The following is a 24,688-nucleotide window of genomic DNA, read 5'->3' as shown; positions in this document are numbered from 1 at the left end:
ATAAATGCAATTCACAATGTATTTTTTGCAAAGTGAAATGTTTCGAAAACTGCTTTCCAACTTAGGTAACCAGGTATATTGTAGCACTGCAATACATTATTTTTCTGCTTTTTTTCTATGAATTAGACATTTTATAAGCTTGTAAAAATAACTCTGAGGTGTTACGCATAGTATTCTCAACATTATGGTACATGTGTTGGTGTCATTCTTGCCAAAACATTCTCCTACCCAGTTGCAAGGAAAACGTTAGAATCGGGAATTAGGAGGGAAAAAGGGCGTTGCCAGGATTATGCTTGGGAAGAAACGATGAATGTATTTTGTTGCTCAGCAACATTCAATATCTTTGTAATTTCTTGAAGTATAAAGCCTTATTTAATGTGATTGGAAAGTGTCAACCACAGGATCCAATTTGTTCCAAACTTTGCTTCTCAGTGTAAAACACTGAAATAATGGAGATATGGAGAAGGGTGATCTCTTCTGAATTTCAGTACCACTGTGTTCTCTCTGTAGTGGTCAGAATTCAAAGAGAGGTGGGGATTTTGCATGATGTGACTCAATAAAACATAAGATTACAAGGTATAGCACTGCATGATAACTGTGGCTGCCTATATTAAGGTTCAAGACAATAATACAAATTTCTTTACATAATATCCTTGAAGACTAGTTATGTTTGATAAATGTGACTTGAGAGACATTCGTGCAGCTCAGACTTTTCTCTGCAAGCAGAATTATATTTATTTCAAACAGTCTGAATGTATATGTTTTATAAATGAGGAAATTTTAGAATGTATCAATGAATCTCCAGATACTAAATATAGACCATTCAAATTGCTAGTGTTGCTGAAATGTTTTATGGAGCTAGTGCAAATCTGCAGTCTGTTCTTGGAAAATATATAGACTGGTTTCTATTTGGTCCTCCTAACAGTACTTGTAAAAATGAGGAATAGTGATAGGGATGCAGGAATACCTCAGCCGAATAATTTACATAGAATATACAGTTGGAGTTCAGACATGGTTCCCTTATTACAATACCCTGCTCAGCCATGAATGATCAGCTTGTCATGACACAAAATATGGCTACATGGTTATTGGAAAGGCAGAAGATGGAGGAGGAGACTCAGCAAAGCTGCTCTTCCACTCTCTGTACTTGCAGCTAGTGATACACAGACTGAATTCAAAGTGATGATAATTTGAAGCTTTGAAGGTACAGGGTCTTAATTATCTTGCCAATCTTCTGAGCTGTGTATGATATCTTCAACTCTTAGGCTGAAAGGACTCTTGGCTCCAGTGTGGAATGGGTGTCTTTTTACTTCTGATGCTGAAACTCTGATGAGTCCCATCTTCTGCTCTCAGGAGGCTGTGTCTTTAGCTTCTTATAAAATAAAACGTCAAGATTTCTCAACTTTAGACATTTGGCACAGAGCGTTGATTTTGTTTTTGAATACTTTGACATGGTTTTGCTAGGTTTTAACTAGAGTTAAATATTTTTCCTGCTATGTGTACACATCATTCATATACGTCTTATTAGTTGTAGTTTATAATCAGTGTGAACTGCATCTCTTTTCAATTTCCATGTATACAGCAGGTGATAACAAAACCATGACATGCTTGCCAGATATTCTGGCCAGCAACTTTTAGAAATACTAATGATTAGTGATATGCAAACATTTTAGAAGAAAATGAGAATTAAAGAGAATTTAAAGAGAATTAAGAGAATTAAGATAAATTAAAAGAAAGTATTTAAAGAGACAGTAAAAAGAAGAAAGAGGTTAAAGAAAACACTAATATATCCTCATATCATATTTGTTCATCATGAAAGAGCAACTCAGTTCTGCAAGACTTCCTTTCTAAGAAACAGTGAGCTGAGATCTTGAACTTTGAGATTACGGCATGTATGATTTTTTTCATATTTTGTGCTAAGCAAAGTGCAGCTGCCTGCCCCCAATCCATTCTTCCCAACTACATTAATTCTTAGAGTATTTGAAATGCAGATTCATCCCAGGCATCTGCCTATCTCTGCATTAGGATATTCTTCTCACACAGGTGTTCTGGAAAGATTAAATCATGAAATATCCAGAAGGAAGTTAGAGCTATAATCTATTCTAGACCATTTCATATGTATCAGAGGTGAGGGTCATACATATGCAAGAGACCACCACAAGATCTTGTTTGAACTGGAAAAAGCCTTGAGAAGAGATTAGACCATTCTGCTACAACAGGCTGGATCTATAAACCGTTCCAGACAGATGTCTCTCTAATCTCCTCTTAGATATGTTCAACAGTGGAAATGTCCAAACCTGCCTGGGCAGCGTGTTCCAACATTTAATTGTACCTACTATTAGCTGTTTCTTGAAATCTAGTCTCAAATCTCCCATACCGCAAAGTAATCAACTTAGAGATGTACTCTGCTGGCCCTTTTTAACAAAATATTTTAGCACAGAGAGGTCTTTTCTTGTACTTGTAGACTTTTTAGTTGTGATCATGGATTTGGGTCTCTGTTACAAACTCCAGACCTCACCTCAGTTTCTTTGAAGTCCCTTCTCATTTTCTATTCCTATTCTACTCAATTTTTCTTAGGTAATTGACTCAGGTAAATAACAAAAACTAAATACATAGTAGGATAAAGTAGATATTACAGATACCATTAGGATCTCATGGGTATTTCCTATTGCTTGTTATTATGATTCTTTGGCAGTATACACAATCCAAAGCTGGGAAACTGAGTTCATTCTTACACTTGCTGAACATATATATTCATATATGCTCCTATTTCCACACTTCATGTTGTGTGAGTAAATTATTAAAACAGAGGAAGTGATTATGATTAAATTCTGATAATTCAGAAACATAATTGTTCTTAGAGACCAAGATTTTAGCTACAAAAATGAGCAAGGTAAGTTTGAGTGGAGGGAAAATAACTAGTGCCTTTAGCAGCAGACTGCTGCAAACTGGAGACCCGTAGGTCCCCACTGCTGCCGTTGGCCATGCCAAAGTGCTGGAAATCCAGGTCATGGCTGCTTCCCTTGCTTAGGTAGGGGTTGAAATCCGCAGTACAATAATTACTGCTGGAAGGAGGGCAGCAGCAGGAGTGGTAGGCTTGACTCTGGCGCTCTTCCTCCAACGACCCAGCCTGACTCTTTCCCTTTCTGTAACAGGCAGCCTGTGCTACTCCCTCATCGCTATAGGAAAACTTGGGGTTTGTTCGCTTATTGTTGAGACTCTTGAGCTCACTTTGTGAGTCTCATATTTATAAGCAGTAACTTTTCCTGTATTTTAAGTTTAAATATTTTTTAAGATATCATAATTTTGATTGGCTAAAAATCAACATGCAACCAAGTAGTTGTTGCCAAAATTTATTACTAAAAATGTATTACTGTTTGAAACTTTTAAGAAGAGTGAGAGAGGAATTGCAGACAATTCTGATTCAATTTCTTTCCAGTGACAACTGGAAATGTGATACTAGTAGAACACAGTAATTCAAGGGCTGTTTGTAAATGGTTTATTTGGTTTGGTTTTGAAATTGGTGAGAGTAGAATGAAAACGATGGAACCTTTGCTTTAGAACTGCTTGAAAATTCAGTGCTAATTCTAAGGACTCTGTTTGTGGTTCTCAGTTCTTTTCCAAACCTATTTGTCTATAGAAAGAACTGAAAGGATGCTATAAAACCTACATTTTTCTAAATAAGATGTGACCTGGGTTATCTACTTAAGTTTCAAATTGCATCTTGTGAAGTACAATTCTTGCATTATGGGATTCTAAGGTCAGAAAAGGGGATCAAGAAAGCTAAGTATCATCCAGCTCAGTAGCTGTAAGGCTACTTTTGCAGTAGATCATAATATTTAGTGGTGCCTCCAGTATACTCTAAGATTTTATACATGACATTCTGTAAATAGAGGAGACTTCCTGTTTATGACATATTGCTACAGAACAGGTAGTGATTTAATGAAAAGCAAAAAAAAAGACTGAAAAGAGGTTTGCCGGAGCCCTGTGTGATATGAATGCTAACAAGTCCACTCACGTCATCAGCTTCCCTGCTCTCGGCTCCCCCCTCCCTCCCTTCCTTTCTCTTTTATGAGCCAGCTTGAAATCAGGGAATTACATGCTAAGGAAAACCCTTCAGCTAAACATATAATTATTCTGCACAGGATCAGTGCAGCACAGTTAATCAGTTTACCAACTGAATTAATTTTTATTTTTTCGTGTCTGCATCCCCTGTTGAGAGTGGAGAAATTCTGGATTTAAAGGGGGTAAAATTGGTTGCAGTTGTGAAATGAGTATCTAAAGCTGAGCATTTATTATGGGAGAAACCTCTACTGCAGGTTGTTTTGGCAGACAAACCTTACTATCAGTCAGCAAGACTTTGAATAACTGACTCCATGTGGAGTTATTACTTACAAGTATTTAAGAAATAACTGGTTTCCTATTTTAATTTTCAACTGTTCAATAACATTCCATTCTCTCAAAGTCACAGCTGTATTTCGTTGCATTGTGTTTCATTTCATTTCATCAGATCATTTTGAAAGGTTAGTATTTATTTGTTCATAGGTGTCACTTAAATGTAACTGAGATCACATTTTAAATGACCCACTACTTGTAAACTGCTTCACTTAGGAAATACAAAATCTTTGATGCTGTTATTTTAAAAGTACATAGAAAACCTTTTAGGTTTTACTCAAAATGAAAACACAAGCTATCATGAATTTACTAATTGTAATTGCAAGAGAGTCAGGAGTAAGATAGCATACCTCCTCTATGCCCCTCCGATCCCCAAAAATTCTGTGCAGGATTGCCTTCCCTGATGCATGCATGCATATAAAAATAGATGGCCTTTGGTTTAGCAGTGCTCTTTCTGATAACGTGTTTGCAACTGCCAAGTCATTGAGTTTAACAGTAAGTACAGGGGTTCATAGGCTAAAAGCACCTGAAGTCTCCCAGATGCAAGTACTGAAGAGTATTTTGTCAAGTACTCATTTTAACATGCTAAACTTAATCAGAGGAAAAACAGAACAATTTGGAAAACAATTGTGATTATTAATATGCTTGCAAGCTTTATGGATAATATTTGTTTTCCAACAGTGCAAAAATGTAATTTGAGCAAAGCAATGTAAAGCCCTTCCTCTTAAAATAACTTTTTAAGTCTTTAGTATATATCACCAGGAAAACATTTAAATTAAGTAAGAAATGGATACCTACCAGGCTCATTTTCTGAAAGGAAAAACATTTGAAGAAATGTAAAATTTTTGAAAAATTTGAAAAAAAAAAGAATAGTGTCTGAAAACCGTTGTTAAAAATATCTTCACAAATCACATTGTCTACTCCTTCTTTGAAAGCCTTTTTTTAAACTACAGTGCCTTCTCCTCTGTATTTGCAAATCTTTACAGAATATTTGTGTACTCAACAATTTCTTTAATCAAATGTAGAGTCTTAATTTCTAGATCTCTAGATCTCTGTAAGCCTCAAGAATCAATTTCTAAAGACTTGCATGGCCTTTTCAGGTTGACCACAATGTGCAATCCAGTTCCCAAGTTGAATTCTAGTTGAATGCATTCCCAAGGAAGGAAGCATGGGTAAATACAAGATGCCAACTTGTCATAATAATATTTCTTAGAGCCTAGTAATTTTTACTTTTTTGGCAAGTAACATTTCCATAAGGAAGAGAACAGAAGGATGTCTCTTCTTGTTTGGAGGTTAGGCTACAGCTGCTTCTGATAATAGCACGCTGTAATCAGGATGCATTCTGGGTAGCTGGGTCTCAAATTATTAACATCATTTTTGTGGCTTTCTCCCATGTTCTCTTAAATTATTTGATATTGCAGGATTTCCATACTAGTTAGTTTCAAAACGTACTTTATTGACAGTTTTAAAAAGTATGTAACAGTAGCTAAAGTAATTGTTATGATAAATCTCACTGTCATTCTACTACAAAATGTGTTATAATTTATAACCTTTACAAATAAAACTAATTGACTACATATTTTTAAGGAAAAATAAGGTATATTACACTTGTAATATTTGATACATTGTTCTTTAACATGTTTCTTTCAGTAGCAAAGATAATAGTCCACATTTATAATATGGTAATTTTGCTGAAATGTCTTTACAATATCTTTTCTGTTAAAGAAGTATACCTTTCAGCATAAATGACTTACTTATATTTATAAGCTACATTATCACTTGAATATGTTTAGTTGTGCAGTACTTCAACCTCACCAATTCATTAACAGTTATTTAGCAGAATTACAATAGCTAATGAAGCTGACATACAGAAAATAAGCAAATTACAAGGTAAACAGTAGCCATGATTGGACAATTGTTATAAAGTTAGAGATTTCCAAGTATTTTAGAGTAATTTTGGCATGTTTCCATTTGTGTTTCTTAGGTTTGTTAGGTTTTCTTTGGCTATAACTGAAGTATGCAAAGTAAACACTCTGATAAAACATAGGCTTGTAATATTACTATGTTAAAAACAGACATGTGCAACTTTACTGTCTGTGGGTCTGTAACACTCATGTTACCAAGGAAAATGTCTGTCTTGTGACTACTTCAATGTTCATTGCAATATACTTATTTATGCTTAAGCCCAGAGGCACAAAACTGACAATACTGGTTACTCCAGTTTCTCTTATGGATGCACTATGCAGTCTCTGTATAGAAATGTTACAGTTAGGCAACTCAACACTGAGGGATGTAGTAAATATTTGAATTCCACGTTTAAAAAAAACTTTTGTTTTTATGATCTTCTTGCTTTCTGTAGTATGTACACATGTTATGGACTAATATTACCAAAGATGTAATTAGTTTACATCAAAAGAATAAAAGAGTAGCAAGGAGTCTTTTTAAATGTAGCAACAAGTATTATATACACTTTGAGATTTAATTTACATTATAATTCAACTTATGAGTTAAAATAACATAATGATCTGTCTACTTTTTAAATCTTTGAGTATTGACAGTACAGGTGTAGATCAGAAAACTCTCCTCTGCACACACACTAGGTGCTGATTTCAAGTAATGACATTGGAATATGGGTATCAATCGTGTATCTAATGGTTTCAGGAGCCATCCTGATGACCTGCTTAAGACCTCTCAGTTAACCTAAGTTGACACCTGAGAAACAAACTACATACAGTCCCTTAGATGCCATTTGCTTCGTAATACCTTATGCTTGTAAAAGAATAGTTTGCTTATAATGTTTCTGATGAGCACCTAAGCAGCCCAGTTTCAGTCAAGTATGGAGATGTAGCTCAGCAGAATGAAATCAGAACCATTCCCTAATTAATGATAACGTACTGAAAGCTTTAAGGCTATTATAATGGGCATCCGGTTCATCCCTCCAATAAGTTCAATAATCTCATTACATAAATTTTATCCACGAAAAACGTACAAACAAAATTTGCACCTCTTTTCCTTATATAGTGGAGATTATTTATAGCAGAAATTATTTGTCCCTATGACAGACAGCTCATCAGAAACAACGTATAACAACAGTAATGCATTCTACTGTGTAAACACATTTTTCTCCACTCAGGAGAAATTTAAACACTTATCACCGTGAACAGTTCTTCACTCTTCCATCCAAACCAACCTGTTTGTAGCTCAGCCAAGCAATATAAAACAAAACATTTCACAGCTTATGGCTGTGTTTGTGAAACTGCTAATGAGCAGGGAAATCACTGTTCCTGTCAAGTTACCGGGAAGAGTTTCCCCAGCGAAGCTGCGCTCAGCCGTGCTCCTTTCCCCTTGCACGCCCCATATATGGCATAGACTGCACTGTCCACGGTACTAGTGACTGCCGGGGACGTGCGTGCGTTAGACAAAACAGCGGTACGAGCAAGAGGAGCTGGGAAGCCTGAACAAATCAGGACATGTTGCTAAAGGATCAGAATTCCACAGTCCAGTCACTAGCACCTTATGCTCTTTATATTACCCTAAACTGTGCACAAGTGCTGCACAGCCACTGCATCAGATCACCTGATATGAGCAAAACAGAGCTAATCAGGGCAAATTTAAAGCAAACCAAACATAATAACATTACACTGTGCAATGCATAATGGAGTCAGAAGACACAAACACTTTATGTCTGCATTTACCCACAAATGCATTAGATCACGACTCAGTTCTCAGCCAAATTCCAACAGCATGCTGCACAGCTTAAACAGCCTCTCTCTTCAGTCGTGTCTTTAAGAACTACTGTGCAAAGCAGCATATGGATTTAAAAAACTGAATTAACTCTTCCCAAAACAAAGAATACAGTAGCAGAAATGTAAATTGCATGGATCCAAAGTACAGACAATACATAGTAATAAATGATCATACCTTTCATCCAATCCACTACTTGCTTGGGCGTCCACTTGCTAATAGGTTCCATAACGAGAGCCATCATCAGATCACTTTATCATTCACACCAAAATCAGAAAAAGGAGAGGAAAAATGTATCAGAGCATGGCTGGGATAAGAAAACTGTAGGATTTTACAGTGCAGTCCAAAGACAAGATGATGCTTTGTCCCTCCAGGTTTCTCCTGCACTGATTCAGTAATGTATAAAATTACACTGCTTGATCAGCTCTGGCACCTCCCCCACTGCACACAGCCTGCAACACACTGGAGCACACTGAACCAGGAAATGGTGCAGTATGTATATACTTACTTACAAAAAGCCTCTACCCGGTGATCTACTTATTAGACTGGCACAAATATGAAATTATATTACACAGAGAGCAATTCAAGCTCCAGATATTCCAGACAGTGAGTTTTAAAGAGCTTTATTCCAACAAGCTCTAGGATCTTCATCAGGGAAAATATCACTACTGTAACTTGATAGCAGATTGTCTTGGCTTCATTGTGAATATGCTGACTGTCACTCAGTTTAAAGAGAAGATAGAAATATCAGAATATCACTTGGCATCTGGCAAAATGCTGAGCATCTCCATCTTTACAACACAAAATGTTGCTGGAGTCTTATACTATATAATCATGTAATTCAGAATGTCAAGCACAGTATAGAAAGTCTTACCAAGATAAAACTCTCAGAAGAAAACTCTTTTTTCTGGGCACATTCAGAATCAATATATTTTCCCCTATGAGCTTCTCATTTTTATAGTGAAAGAATGACAGCATAAAAGGTTGGAGTCAATTTTTTTCTACTACAGTATTTTAATATATATAGACAAGTATAGCAAGTATTTTGATTCAAAGCAGTGGGACCATTAGTCAACCCCTCCATTTTGTTAGGGAGAAAAAAAAATGTTTTAAATGTTCCTAATACTGAAGTTCACTACCCTTTCAAAAGATGAAGATGATGCACTTTAATGAGATGTGACAAAGAGTGCTTTTTGGGCCCTTTTGTGATTCTTTGCACTTGTGCAGCATGTGTTCTGCATCATGTGGTTGAACAGGTGAGTGCTTTCTGTTTGATCCATTGTCTGAGATATGCAGCCCCGCTATTTTATCTTGGAGGAGATAACTCAGATTCTAGAAAAAAAGAAAGAGAATAAAGCAGTTCCACTTTTCCTTTCAGTAATCTTTCATCTTTGCCTTTTCCTCCTGCACTGCTTCAAGTTCCACCAGCACATTAGAATAAGAAAATGATATTACCATGTCTCCTTTACTCCACTAGAACTGTGTAAATTTACCCAGACTGAAATCTCTTTCTCATGTGAGGGAATATAAAATAGACATGGGATATTTATGCTACGCTGTTTCAGAAATCTTCTTTAAGTCTATATAGATAAGGATGTGGGCAGACTCATTTTTCCCCAAAATGTTTCCAAAGAGATGTACCATTCTCAGTTCAGTGATGCACTCTATCCTATTTTATTTTCCTTTTGGTTTGGAAAGTAGTGTTATTAGTATTCTATGATATGTTTTGAGTGCTCAGAGCCCAGATCCCCCTTTCAAAAGGATTCACATCAATTCTGAATTCAAGAAGGATGTTTCCAGCTGAACAGCATGTCAGCTTCCTCTATGAGTTTTGGGAGATCACTTGCAGTAGTTTTAGTTTTGTTTACAATGGACATAATAATGGCAAAGGTTTCACATACACAATACTTTTTTTAGGTAGTAGGGGACTAGAATTGAGATACACAGAATAAATATTTCTGTGAGCTATTGAAAACTGTGCAAGCTGTTTGTTTTAGGTCTGTATTTCTTCAAATTATTTTTACTAAATGATCACCTCTCTTGAATTCTTTTAAGTTTAATACAAGTGTGGAAGAACTTGAAAAAAACACTATATTGTGTATGGGTTGGGTCTCTGGACACAATTACAGGAAATAATCTTAATTCATGATAGCTTGGACTATTTCCCTAATTCCTGTAATTTGACAGACATTCTGTCAATGTCCTTTTGTCTCACATTTCCAACACATGCTTGACTGGGCAGACATTTTTTGTATATTTTGACATTTTTTTGAAAGAGGATAGAGCCTGAATTCAAAGCCCATCAATGTCAGTGGGCATACTTCCATTCATTTTAATTGTCCTTGGATGACAAAAGAGGTGCAAAACTATTATTTTAGAATCAAAACTTCCATTTTCAGAATGGGTACTATTTAAAACTTTTTCATGTCTTGTAACTGAGTCTGCCCACCTCAAAGATGGCTTGCATTTTCATTGACTCATGCTGTTATGCACCACTGCGGTGCTAGTTCAGGCAGTAACTACTATTTGTCTGAAAGATCTTGTCTTAATAGTCAAGATCTCCTGTCTTTTTCCTTATTTTTACTACTCACAGTTTGTCTATATTTCAGGTTTCTGCCACCTTTTGGACAACTGTCTACTTTTTGTACTACCTCTTGGAATGGAATATTTAAAGTTGTTTAAAATGGTAACATTGTTGCTCTCCTTCCTCAGCAGATGATTTATTAATATATTCAGCTTCATTATCTGTTGCATAGATTGGTGAGCATAGCTGTATTTTGCCAGTAGTCATTATAAACCTAGACAAATGCTCGTTCAACTTATCTCACGGATATGTTCATTCTGACAGTCCTGTGGAAGATTGCATCTGGGTATTTTCTCTGCTTCTTACTTTGTTTGTTCAATAAAGTTTTATTTCTCATACCCTGTCGTATGAGAATGTCACAGAAACGTGAAAAGGCTCTGTCTACATCAGACAAGGAACGTGTTTCTGACCACAGATTTCAGTAGTGGATGCTACTGAGCAATAGGTAAGGGGAAACGTAGTCAAGATGTGTTCCGTGCTAATTCAGTAACCACAGTTAAAGTCAGTTTATAGCACTTTTTAATAAAGGTAGTACAGCATGGCAGTTGAGGTAATGACTCTGAAATGAGTAATCATGAAATAAGCCATTCCACTGAGCTATCATCCTTATTGCTGAAATGGTTCTAAATATATGTTATAGCTAAACCATGTTCAGCAGTGGTTCAGCTACAGCTAACTTACCGTTATTGTCAGCTGTACATCACTCTGTAGTAAACCAAAGTTTAAAAAGTCCCTAAATAAGAAACTTTAAGAAATAAGCAAAATTATGTAATCCCTAAAGTTATTCCACATGTCTTTCTGTTCATTTATTGCAAGACTTCTGCCTAGAACCATCCCAAAACTATCTTGCATTGCTTCCTAATACAGACATAAAAGAAACAATGGTTTCCCATGATTGTGGTTTTTGTCCAAGCAGAATTTAACAAACCAACAAAAACAAAAAGATAAGGAACGTCTTTCTCACTATTATTTTATCTAGGTCATGTAAATGAGAAATACTCTCTAAGTGAAGTCTGCATAGGAGATGGAGCAAAATAAGGCATTTGAAGCAGAGGCAGGAAACAAACCTTTCTCTATTATGACACAGAATTGCTGTCAAAGGCCTGTATAAAATAATCTGGTAATTTCAGACCATAATCACCACTATCATCTTTGACAGCAAACTGTATGGAGAGGCCTAAGACTGAATAGACTGGCTGAAACATTTCAAGTCCTTCTTTCTTCAGAGTGATAATGCTGGTAGTTCTTTAGCTTTTGAACATTGCCTTGTATCTGTGGGATTACTAATTAAACTACCATTCTCTGTATTTTGATGGTCACTGTGGGAGGTGGTTAAATGTTCTTGCATATTTCAGGGCAGGTGATAACGTTCCAATTAAGGCTTATGCTCAAACACAGTAGCATAATTATTTAAGATAACACTTAGCACACTCATTTATATTTCTTATATTTTTCATTTGGTAACAATTATTCTCATATTCTTTCATGAAGAAATAACCCGTATTTTATGAAATAAATCTTTATAAGCAAGTTAGTCTAAAAAAATCTTGAACATTTGTGTGATAGCTTTTAAGGAAAACATAGGCATGCAGTATTTCAGGTTAAATAAGTCATGAATGCCTTGTTTCTTTTTTATTGAAAAAGTGGTATGGAATGTTATACACTAGGATATTTATAATTTATATTATCAATGGAAATGTAAAGCACATCTTCTAAGGAAATGACTATTGAACTCTTGGTTATCATTTAAAGTTTTCTTATCATATAAAGTTCATGTATCTGTTCTGTATTATACAGCTGTTTTCTGGGGAAAAGAACTTTTTTTAAAAAACAGAATATAGCTAAATTATTAGTTTTGATCAGTTCCATTCTAAGCTACATTCTTCCTGATTCTGTTTTCATGCATTCTCTTCTCTGCATCATAACTCTTGAGGACTCTTATATTTCAAAGATGAAAAGCAAGAAAACTATCTTTGGTGAATTTATATAGGACAGCAATAAAACTTGTGCTATGATGAAAAAAAAAGCAGGTTACATTTGTGGTAGGGATTAACAGACATTCGTGTTTAAACCTTTGCCTTATTTAACCCTGAGTTTACAGGCTGAAAGCTGAAGGGCTGGATTTTGACTGTCCTCATGTAAGTTTAGAAGAGTTGGAAGTGTTCCCATGCTCTGAACAGCTAATGACTGTAAGGAAATGGTAAGATAACTCCCAACATGTGTCAAAAAGAAAGTGCTATTTGATAATCAGACTCCTACTGCTTATGTATTGACTTGTAAAATAGTTTGGATATACTAAGTAAGCAAGAGGACAATTTTGTATCTGCTCCAGCATATGCATCAGCCAGTGCTGGGAGGTATTTTTGCTCTGTGGAGGCATTAGCCCTCCTTCTACTTTCTCTAAATATCTTGACTTTGACATAACTGATGTAAGAGGCTGCCAGTGGAGGCCTGCGGAGCCATGAGTTGTGTTGCATATGCTGGAGTGCCATCTGCTGGCACTATACTGTTGAGATATATAGAGACCAAACCCTTCCATTAGCACAGTGTAGTGCTGTGCAAAAGAGGCATAGTCTAGTATTTCATATGCATTAAGTAGTTTATTTCACCTGCAAGATTGAGCTCCATTGATTAAACTCTAATGATGGGTAGAAGTGTTGCAATGGGACTTCATGTGTTGACTCTCAGCAAAGTGAAACTCATGAAAATTTTGAACTTTGAAAGCAAGAAGTCTTTTTGCCTTATTGAATGGGAAATAAGCAGGTAATTTTACTGCTGATGTTTATTTTTATAACATTTTATGGTATTTTTTCATAGGAACCCACTGCAGTCTTTGTTATTCAGTCTAATCAGAGGTATTATATTAACATTCCACATTTTACGTGTAGCTTCATTAAAAATTGATATTTTTCTTGCTCCATTAGGTGATATAACTGTTTAGGTGATATAACTCCACATTTTACGTGTAGCTTCATTAAAAATTGATATTTTTCTTGCTCCATTAGGTGATATAACTGTTTTATAAATGTGTGTTAGTGATAATAAATGATATCTTACAATAACTTGGTATTAAAACACCCCAAACAAGCAGTTTGGAAATCAGAGCTAACATTACAAAAATGCAAGAAATATTCAGTTTTTCAACACTATAGAGAAATTATCTCATAATCCCTTGTCAATAGAATGTACTTTGACATTTCTGAGATTTTTTTTTCTGCATAGCTTTTTTCTTAATATATTACAGTGTTCATGAAACCTTCTGTTCTGACAGCTCTTGAGATTGAAGTCTTCTATTTAGCCACAAAACAGGTATGGTATGGACAGAGGCAGTGCAAATTTCCTCAAATTGCCATCACTTCTATCATAGTAATATCATCTATTTTTCAGAAATTGCCCTTTAGGTATGTTACAATGCCTTGACACCAATAGTGTTTTTTATAAGATGGATGCTCTAAATTACAGATCTCTGTGGAAAAAATGATCACTTTTGCAGCTATATTCAGACTTCTGAATGTATCCCAAGTGTGTTAATGTTACAGGTATCCAAAAGCATGCAAAAAAAATTTTTTAGCTTAAAGAGTATAATTCTCTAATGTAAATCCACTGGCTCCTATGAAGACCCTATGAAGTTACAACAGGAATAAATTTTGCCAATAGATGATGAACCAAATGCTGCTTTGAGTAAGACTGTGAATGGTTTTCTGAGCAGATAATACTGAATGTCTTTTATTAAGAGAAATTGGATAATCTGTTTTATTTTTAGTCTGCTTGCTAAGGTCACCAACATGTGTACAGTCATTTAAACAGCTCGGAATAAGAGGGAACTCTCCCACTTGTGAATCACTGTGGCAGTCTTCAAAGTATAGATACAATAAGAACGTACCTTGAAGAAGTGCCTGTTGTCAGATATGCTTCTAGCTAGCCAAAGAAAAGGATGCTTTATTGAGAGACTTGTACCACTGGAACTAGTCACATCTTCCTCCCTGCAGAAAAGTAGGCTTCATGAAGATATAGAAATTTGGGTAAGTCCTAATTTTCATCTCCTGGAAAGCAGAGAGGATTGGTAATAAAGGTACCTCAATATCTGCATAATTTATCTCTGAAGTTTGCCATCATCAGTTTGGTAAACAGGGAGAAACATGGCTACAGAAAGATCCTTTGTTACAAGTTTTCTGCACAGAAAATTCCTCAGGGAATAACTATAAAGTTCTGCTAAGTTCAGAATTGACTGGGCAGTGTAACTGAATTAAGGAGAAACAAGAAAATATCCTGCAACAAGTCTATTTCAGTCTCACATACTACTTGTTCCCTTCATAGGGAATCCTGTTGTGTTGGGCAGACGCTGAACAGATGATGCAGAGAATAGCAGTAGAGTTAGTTAAGATCTCTCCAGTACAGACACTGACTAATGCTTAGATTGTGATACCTGAATTACATGGTGAAACCTCAGGACACGCATGACAGGGATCTGTCACTGTGCTACCCCTCAATGCACAATAGTGACCTGTGGCTTAGCAGGCAGTCAAAGGAAGGGATATAGCAATAGGAAATTTGTGTAACAGAGGTTTGTGTTGGTTTATAAAGTTGTCTGTTGCATGCACAGAGTCAGTGTTTGTGAATGGAAACCTTTTCTGAAGCGTTAGTGTCAGTTTTAGAATTTCTAAGTAGAAGATTGATTTTATGGTGTTTGGTAACTTTCTGAAGGACTTGTGATTGATTGAACCCTGCTTTGGTGCCAGCCTTGTGTGTCTGAAGTATTACATACGGAAAGCAGACAGGAAATGGAGATCCTCTGCTGTCTTAGATAATGCTGGATCTCCAATGTATGATGGGAAAGAAATTTTAAAGCAACTGTCTATACAGGCAACAGCTCCTTCCACTGTTACTTTGAAGAACCTGCTGTCTGAGGAGGCTGTAGTCAGAGGGGAATGTGATCCAGGCTAGAGGAAAGATGAGAAAGCAGTTCTCTCTCTGCACTTTGACTAGAAGCAGCAGGACCTTTGTTGACAAATGTGCCCTCCTCCTTTTTTAAAAAAGTAGGTGTCTAGATCAACACTAGGTCTTCAGACTAAGTAGGACAGCTAGAAATCGCCACAGTTTTTATTTTGAGCAACAAATTATCTTGAAATTATGCTTGGAGAGAAACACTTACTTTACACTAAGGCAGACTTATGTTAACTCTTCTACAGAGCAATGAAACACAAAAGGTGGTTTGGGATTCTCTGGCATTTGAGGTGTTTAATGTGTTAGATAAATATTAGATTAGGTATAGTTATCTTGTCCCGCAGTAGGAAAAGACTAAAGATGCCTTCAGGGTTCTTCCCACCATTGTTTTCCAGAATTCTGTAGTCACAATGGATTCGTTCTCTTAATTAAGTTTTCCAAAACAAAGGGCTTACAGTATCAAAAGTCACAGGATCAACATGAGAATTGCTGAAGTGAAAACTGGACATTCTCTTTCTAAAATATGTTGTAGTTTAGCAGAAGTTACAGCTTAACAGTGTGATGCCAAAATTATTATATGTGCATCAATAGCCTGTAATTACACTGGTGTTACATAGATCAGACTACATTGTCGTAACACCTCTTTTTGGCCCTAAAATCTCTGAATTTATGAATTTTAAAATTGAAGTGGCTAGCTTTAGCTTTTCTTTAAGAAAATAAGACATTATAATATTTTTACCAAGATATGTTTTGCTTTATGTCAAAATATCCATATTCGTTTTTGTACAACATAACTTATATTTGCCTTTCCTCTTCTTCTAGCAAATAAATAGAAAATATTTATTTATTTGATAAAAACAGAGTGTCCAATACACTTCCTCTGCAGGAATCATATAATCATTTCAAAGCAATAAACCATCTGCTTCTCACTATGTTAGGTAAGCCATATTACTTTGGGAAAAAACAGTGATATTTGGAAATTTGATGACAGTAATAAAACTTCCAAACTATTGAGACCAGCTTCCGTTGTTATTCACAAGCAATCTTGCTATTTTTTCCTAAAACCGTTTTATTCTAAAAAGAAGTAATGCTACCAGATAGCATATCTGCTTGGTATATGGCAGTTGCGGCCCTCCCTGAACCTGATGGGAGTATTCTATTCTTTCATGTTAAATGAAAGAACCAAAGTAAATGTCTTTAGCAGGCAATATAGCACACAACACAAACATGCACAAAACATGAATTTTGGAGAGAAGGTCCTGAGCAGAAATAAAGACAAAGATTTTGTGGCACCGGGCTGGAAAGAAGACTTTGAAAGAAAATAGCCTGTTGATTTTCCTAGTGCATTCAGGGCAGTTGGTCTGTACATTCTTTGTAACATTCATTGTTGAAGAAAACAGTCCAGCAGCTGGGACTTATTTTGCCATTTAGGCATGCTCACTTTGGAGGTAGAGGAGAGACAAGCTCTAGTTCAGGCATACAGGAGAGCATTAGAGTCCATTCAAGGCCATGATGTGGAGAAACATTTCACTGAGAAAAGTTTACAGAAAAAGACATTTCATTATTTTTCTCTTCATCATCATCATCTTCTCCTTCATTATATGGTAAAATTTGCCTTAACAAAATACTAGAACATGGACTTAAATATTAAATAGTCACTTTGCCTCACAGAGATATCTGATGGGGTTGTTCAGGTGATGGTCAGGGTGTGCTGGCAAGCAGAATGTAAGATTTATAAAATGATAACAGTTATTATTATGCCATCTTCATATTTTCTGTGTGATTCTCAATCCAAGCTTCTGTTTCGTATTACCTAGTGACTGGTGACCAGCAAAGCTTTTCTTGAATTCTCAGGATGGCTTTGCTTTATCTTAGTATCTCTGCAAGGCCCTGCTATTATTAGGTCTTTCTAATGCCTTGGGTAAAACCTCAGAGATTATGCTTCTACTTTAAACTCCAAGGCTTCTTCATTCATGATGTTTATTTAGTCAGGTTAAATATTTGCCTGGAGGACTGGCTGTGCAGTGACTACAGAGATACTCCCAGAACATAACTAGAGCTGTTTTTTTCCTTAATATTGTGAACAGAAAAAGAGATGTAGATGATAATAATCTGAAAGCTAGTAAAAAACAATCATGTAGGCCACCAATACCTGTCAGACTAGTCTAACATCAAAACATTCACTTGAGCCTTTACCACGCTTACTTCAGAGAGTTTCATTTGTGAAGCTTCCTGTTCTGCTCTGATATGTCTGTAAATGACTAGTGGCTGAAACATCGGGTTTAAATGCAGAGCTAGAATTTTTGATACTCTCTGTAGTAATGTAAATAGCACTAACAGAAAAGAAGCATGAAGAGTAAAAGTTTCTGTTCCCTTCAGCCTGTCTCCCAAATTATCTTGCTTTATCATTTAAGGAGGCCAAGAAGATGACTGTGATATTTCCTGTCATGGTTTCCAGTACCTCCCAACAGCACGCTTTTTGCTCTTAACCACGATCCTTTGTATTAGCTCCTTCTTCCTCCCCTAATTCTTTTGTCAGGACTTTCTTTGCTCTTTTCATTTCATACAGCTGTACTCACTCTCAACTCCTACATTACAATGGTAGCTTTATTTTTAAAGAGTTTGGGAAGCAAACAACATTGTGTTTTCTGTCTCTCTTAAAAGTCCACTCGAATAACCTTAAACCCTTTGGACAGGACTTGCTCAAATCAAGTGAAAGTGGGTAGAAGCTAATTATCAAGAACTGAAACACTCTGTAGCTGTGTTCCAGAGTGAGCTTCTTCAGTTGCTCTCCTAATCTGCTGTAGTCACAAACTGTGTGAGCTCAGCTCCACAATAAAGACCTCCCCTGCAAAGGTCTTACTTATACAAATGGTTGTGTCAGAAGAATCCCCACCATCTGCAGCTGCTCCTCACTCCTCTGCATCCCGACTTGCAGAGTTTTCTCCTTTCTGTCAGGTGTCTTGATAGCTCTTCAGCCAAAAACAGTTATTTTGTCCCCTGAGAGAGAAGGACACTCTCGACAATCTTTCTGTTCTTCAGCCTACTAAAGATCATCAACGGCCCTTGCATTAAAATCTAGGAACAGTCTTTTCATCTTTCTTTGTTTCTGGGTATTCAATAGTTAAAGCAATTCTTTAAATGCTCTCTAGTTTCTGATCATAGCCAAACTCTCGAGCATTTCCTCAGGACCTGTGTCCTACAAGCCCTTATAACAGCTATTTTCGTTTCAGGTCTCCGCATGAAGTCTGTCTCCTCTTTCACAAACTCCTCAGAGTGAGAGAAACCTGCATTTTAAGCTCTTCTCCTAATAGGGCTTGTCCTTTGCCTATGAGAATGATTAGAAATGCTCCCTAATAGCTGCAAGTATCAAAGTGCCTGATCTGAAAAAGGAGCCAAGACTCTTTTAACACAGTTATCTGTGAGACCTAGTCTTGCCCTCAAAGTCCTGTCTATGTCCATTAGCAATTTCCTGTGTCACTGAGTTTTACTATTTTTGTTCCTTAATATTCTATGTTAGTTTCCCAGTAGAATTCTGCCAACCAGCTGCAATACAAAGGTTTTCTCCAAAATAAAACATCTCCTGCCGTTTGGGTTTTTTTTTTTTTTTTGGCTTAGTGCAGTAGCAGCAGCTGACATTTTTGGCTATAAAACCTCTCTGTAGGTGGTTAGCACTCTGAACCAGTGCTGTAAAAGAGGTGAGACAAACAAGAATTGTGTTAAGAACTTGCCCCTTGTTTCATGGTCCCTGAAATGTAATAGAGAGAAGGCCCTGTGCTTCTGTATGGAAGAAGTGGATGATTTTAGTGACTTTTTCACCCTATGTCCAAACTGGATGTAGATTCCAGACCTCATGGCTTCTTGGGTCTTCTTTTTATTAATAAGAAGATTAAAAATAAGACATCAGAAATGTAGCTCAAAACATCTCCCTAGATTTATCCGAGACTATGGCTCCTGCTGCTTGATTTCTCAGTTCATATTCTAAGTCCTCTCTCATTTTGAACTTGGTGGCAATTTTCTCTTTTATTTGGGAATGGCAATGGGAGTCAGGAGACCCTGCTGCAATTCACAGGCAGCCACAGAAGCACAGAGGAGTAACAGGTTGGCTAAAAGCACTGTTCTCTGCACCTGCAGCATGAATTTCAAGGTTAAATAAAAATCTAAGCAATGTATTCCAATATTTTCTGACACTTCATTCCAATTCCTCAAAGGCTACTCTCAGATCATATAAGCTACATACTTAACATTTTCTTACCTCTTTGGTGAAGGAGAATAACCAGGCAGCCACCTTAACTAATTTGAAAGAGTTAGAAAAAATGTTAAATTGATTTAATTCATCTATCTATAAAACTATTAATACTAATTCCATCTATTATTTATAAATTCATTTTGCATTGTAAACTAAAACATATTCTATTGCTTTTGTTTAATGCTAGCTGCACTTTTTACTAATGAAGTGCCACATTCTCAGTATTTCTACATCGCACCTCCTTAATAAATGCCTGTATTTCTGCAATTGTGTGTCTTTCTAAGAAAGTTCTGATAGCTTTTATATAGCTCACCAGCTTTATCACTGCTCTTTCAGACTACATCATCATGAAACTTAGCAGAATATTTTTCATCTTAATTGAATATTCTGCCCATATATACAGATATTTATAATCTCCCAGGGAAAAAGCTGTTTTAGTTTTGTTTTTAAGTATAATTTATTTTGACATTCTACTTAGTCACAGAAAATGCTAGGATTAAAAATAGTTCAGGTTGAAAGCTTTATTGAAATCTTTTTTCCCTAAAATTCTAAATTATGTATTTTGACACTTAAAAATATATACCATTTTGAGCCATGAAAAGGTGACAGAAAAAAGAATAGTTTTGAAATATAGTAATTTATTCAAATAGCTGTGTGCACTCATTTTTGATACATCTTGATGAACTTCTCTAGTAGAATACTGTCCTTTTTATAATTATAATAAATGTATTAGAATGGAAAAGTTAATTCTTTTGCAATTAAAATACCCCTGGCATCAAAAATTTTCAAGGATTTGTAACTCCTGTTTTTGCTATCTTTCCAGTTTTGATCCCAAGAAAAAGGGATGCTTTGGTGATTTTATAACTACCTAGTTTGTCACTTGCTATACTTTTTTCTCCATAGGCTTAGAGAAGCTTCTTTGCATATCTTGCTTTATTCAAGTGCTGCAAGTTCAGTGAAGAATATTTATCCTGAACTGGTTCACATTCATTCAAATGCTTAAATACATTTTGTGGAAATAACTAACAGGGACAGTTATTAGAAACCTGATATGAATCCTTTGTTTCAACTTGAAATCTCCAAATAAAATACAGTCAAGATAAAAAAAACCTCTTCAGATTAAAAACTTAATTTCAAACCATTATATGCATAAAAATTAGGTGAGTCTGGCTGTTTTTCTGGAGAAGTTCTTTGGCAATACTTTGATCCATAGTCTCCAATAGATGAAGTCATCCAATAGCCTGTAACAAAAATAAAATAAAATAAAACCATGAAGGCTTGTAGCTAGAGTTGCCCAACTAAATGTAAAACTTTACATTGCAATTAATTGTATGTCAGTTCAATTATTTTTGTTAATATACTATATGTATGAATTTTATTTAAGGGCTGTCAGAGTATTTCAAACAGCTAATGTGGGAGCTGGAAGCATGCTGTTCTGTTTTTAAAACTTTTGCTGTGAGTCATGCGTACAAGCCTAAGTGGCTAGTGAGGACTTTTTCAAAACTGACAGCTAGGCAAAGGTATTTGAGTATTTTGGCCTAGGACATTTTATTCGGCTTGCCCCGTGTTATAGGATGCTGGGTCTGCCTTGAAGTATTTGAAAAGACCACTGGCTGGCCACCCAGCTGGTGCCTAGCTCCCAGGCCCACAATTTGATTTTAATCTAGTGTTACATGCACTGATTTGCCAGTATTTGTCATAGAAAAGATTTCAGAAACAAAGTACTCTGTCCTGGTTAATTGACATTTGCTAAAAATATCAAAACAGCAGACTTATTTTCCAAAGACTTGCTCATCCACAGTCTTACTACGCCAGCACAAATATACTACGTTCTCATGTTATTTAACTGAGTATGCTATTTTGTGTAACTCCTTCATTTAAAAGTTGTTTAAAGCTGTTCAACATACATATTTCAGCATGGATACATATTGTAAGTACAAAAAGTGTATGCAAGATTGCAAGTACTTGTAATCACAAGTAGTGTGGCTTATAAGAACAATCTTAACTTATATAACCCATGATGATATCTTTTCTAAACTATAAGGAATACCAAGCCTGACCCATTGAAAATCCATCCCTCTAATCCACCATTCTCTCTTGAAAAATAACCCCCCCCCGGCCTTTAAGACTGTTATTTCCTTGCATTTAGCATTAATTACAGTGTTATGATAATATGCTGAAAATATTAACTTTTTAAATAGCAGGATTATTTTGTGAATGGCAGGGGTGTTCTTGTGGACTATTTAGGAAAGCCTCTGGGACAGTTAAAAAAAGGCCCTAATTTACTTTTTTCATGTTAAGGTAAGATGAAGAAATAAGATTCTTTTGTCAAGCAGCAATCATCCAGTCATATAATTAAGTGACAGAAGAATTTTGCCTTTTTATACAAAATCAAGATTTTTACTGCTGATTAAATTTAGGATGGATCACAGGCATGGGCTGTGACCTTGCTTGTTGAGATGGTATTTTCCAATTCTTTCTTTAACTTACCTCAAATGTATTTCTTTGACAATAAAATGTTCCCTAGGCAAATAAATTTTTCATACCTTTCATATTTATAAGCATTCCCCTTTATACAATTTTAGCAGTACCAAGTGCACAGCTGTAAAATATTATTTGGTTTTAGTCTGCTGTTTGATGCACCGCTTTGCCACAGTGTGCCATTGAGAAAGTGATGCTGATGCAAAATCAGGGTAAGCTTTCATGGTGTCACATCTGCTTACCCAGTGACTGAGTCTGATCACCTGCCTGGTTTAGCAAGCCTGAAAGTTCACCACTTCTACAGTGAACAAAAGGAAAGTGTTTTATCCAGAGCATAAGGCTGAACATTTAACTGGGTCATCTCTGAAATGTACGGATGTGACAGGGAGAGGATTAAAATTTTTACAGAAAACAATAAAGAATTAAATTTCCATTTTCTAGAACTTGGGTCTTATGCTTTTATGTGCCTGTTGTGACAGTCTTGCAGTTAAATATTGATAACTACTATTTGAGTATTCCTTTTTAATCAGTTATGTACCCTACCTTACAGGGATTTCAGCTGGGTCATGTTTCCTAGTTGACTTAGAAAAATAATATATTTCTGTATCAAAAATTATTATGTTAATATTACATTTGCTGCTTTTTATTTTAGCTCTTAGGTGAATTACTCTCTCAAGAATGAAATTGCATTATTCTTGACAAAAATATGCTGTTTCCTCTTAATCACCTTGTTAAATATTGAGTGCTTATAAATCAAAAGTTTAATAATTTGTCCTAAAATCTTTTTCAGGTATGGTGGTGAAAGCTGTCACAGCTGTCACATTTAGTACAATTATATCTAAAGGTGAATATTTATTATATTCAAAGTAAAATCTATTATCTGGAATTATTAATTGACATTCTATTTTAGATCTATTAAAAAACTTTGGAGACAAAGGCAAATCTAGCTAGATATAGAAATAGCAATTCTATTGATCTGCTCATCTGCTTCTTTCTAGCTCTTTAAAAATGCAACTCAGAACATTTGGTACTACAGAGAAAATAAACACAATTTACAAATGCACTATAGAACCTCTTAATTGTTTGAAAAACGTTCAAAAGAATAAACAATATAAGTAATTGTATTCTAGATGGAATTTTTGTTTTATTTCAATAAGTCATCAACTGGGAATTAGCCAGTCAATGCACTGGCAGATATGGAAAAGGTTAAACACATAAAATCATGGTAAAAGCTGTGTAAAATATATATATATATATATATGAAATCTGTATAAAAAACTAATAAATCTCTAAAATATATAATAAAATGTATAAAATACATTTCTATGTACAATTTGTATAAGCTGTTGATGGAAATGCTCTAAATATGTAACTTCATTTGTTACAGACTAAGAAAAGGAAACAGGCTAGGAATTGTGTTTCCAACTGGTAGTTCTGCTTGAGAGTAAAAGGTAAAAGAAAATGAACTGCAGCTAATTTTTCCTATGCACATTAACCCTTGCCTCTCCAGACACAGGTTTTTATTGAAGGCTTGTAGCTTCTTTCTCGTTCTCCTCTTTGATATAATATCATACTTATTATATTTAAGTAGTTGTTTCCTCCTCTTTTGTTCCTGAGACACTTGTACAAGGCTACAGTTTGCAATTTAGACAACTAGCATGTTTAACATGGTAAAAAGCGCACCCTCAAATCTGTTTATGTATATGTATCTAAGTATGTATATATATTTTTTCACAGAATTTTAGCAGCAAAGATTTGCTCTTGGTTTGGAGTACGGGAAATAAGAAGTTAAATTGAATTACTCCTACTGAAAAATCCAGGGTCGTTTGCTAGGGATGAGGGAAGACTAGTGACATTCTTCCTGCCACAATACAAGAAGGGTGAACTGTGTGACTTGCTAGAGATCTTTTCTAAATCAAATGATTCTCTGAACCAATGGACCTGCAAAAATATCAGAAGTTACCACACTTGTGGACTGATTCAAAAAATCTCTCTGCAGCACAGCATGGCTCTCCCTGTGCTTCTGTACTCACTGTCATACCTAGCATGAAAGACTGGAAAAATTCTCTGCTGGTAGGAAGCAATAGGGAAAACCACACATAGTTATCTCGTAAGCAAGCAGTGTGACCCTGATTCAGCAGCCCACTTTTCAGTGCAGTCCTTCAACATATACTTCAGCCTTTGCAGAAGACTATAATTTTATGCATATACTGCTATGCATTACTAAGTTTGGACTTACATATGGATTATGCCTACTACATGGCCTATCCACAGGGGATGAAGTTAAAAGT

At 35.7% G+C, this 24,688-nt stretch overlaps 1 protein-coding gene across 1 annotated transcript in view; it reads right to left on the bottom strand.

Annotated features, from left to right (window-relative positions):
- The window catches only part of LOC112963831 (connector enhancer of kinase suppressor of ras 2-like), a 254,744-nt gene extending 246,361 nt beyond the window's left edge, over window positions 1-8,383 (bottom strand). The window contains exon 1 of the mRNA XM_026061261.1: window positions 8,317-8,383. Coding sequence (XP_025917046.1) covers window positions 8,317-8,383 — 67 coding nt within the window. The remainder of the gene's footprint in view (window positions 1-8,316) is intronic.
- Window positions 8,384-24,688: the final 16,305 nt, after the last annotated feature.

The sequence above is a fragment of the Apteryx rowi genome, unplaced genomic scaffold, assembly GCF_003343035.1.
Source record: "Apteryx rowi isolate R43461 unplaced genomic scaffold, aptRow1 scaffold_179, whole genome shotgun sequence".
In the NCBI taxonomy this organism is placed as follows: Eukaryota; Metazoa; Chordata; class Aves; order Apterygiformes; family Apterygidae; genus Apteryx; species Apteryx rowi.
This window is presented reverse-complemented; position numbering and strand designations above follow the sequence as displayed.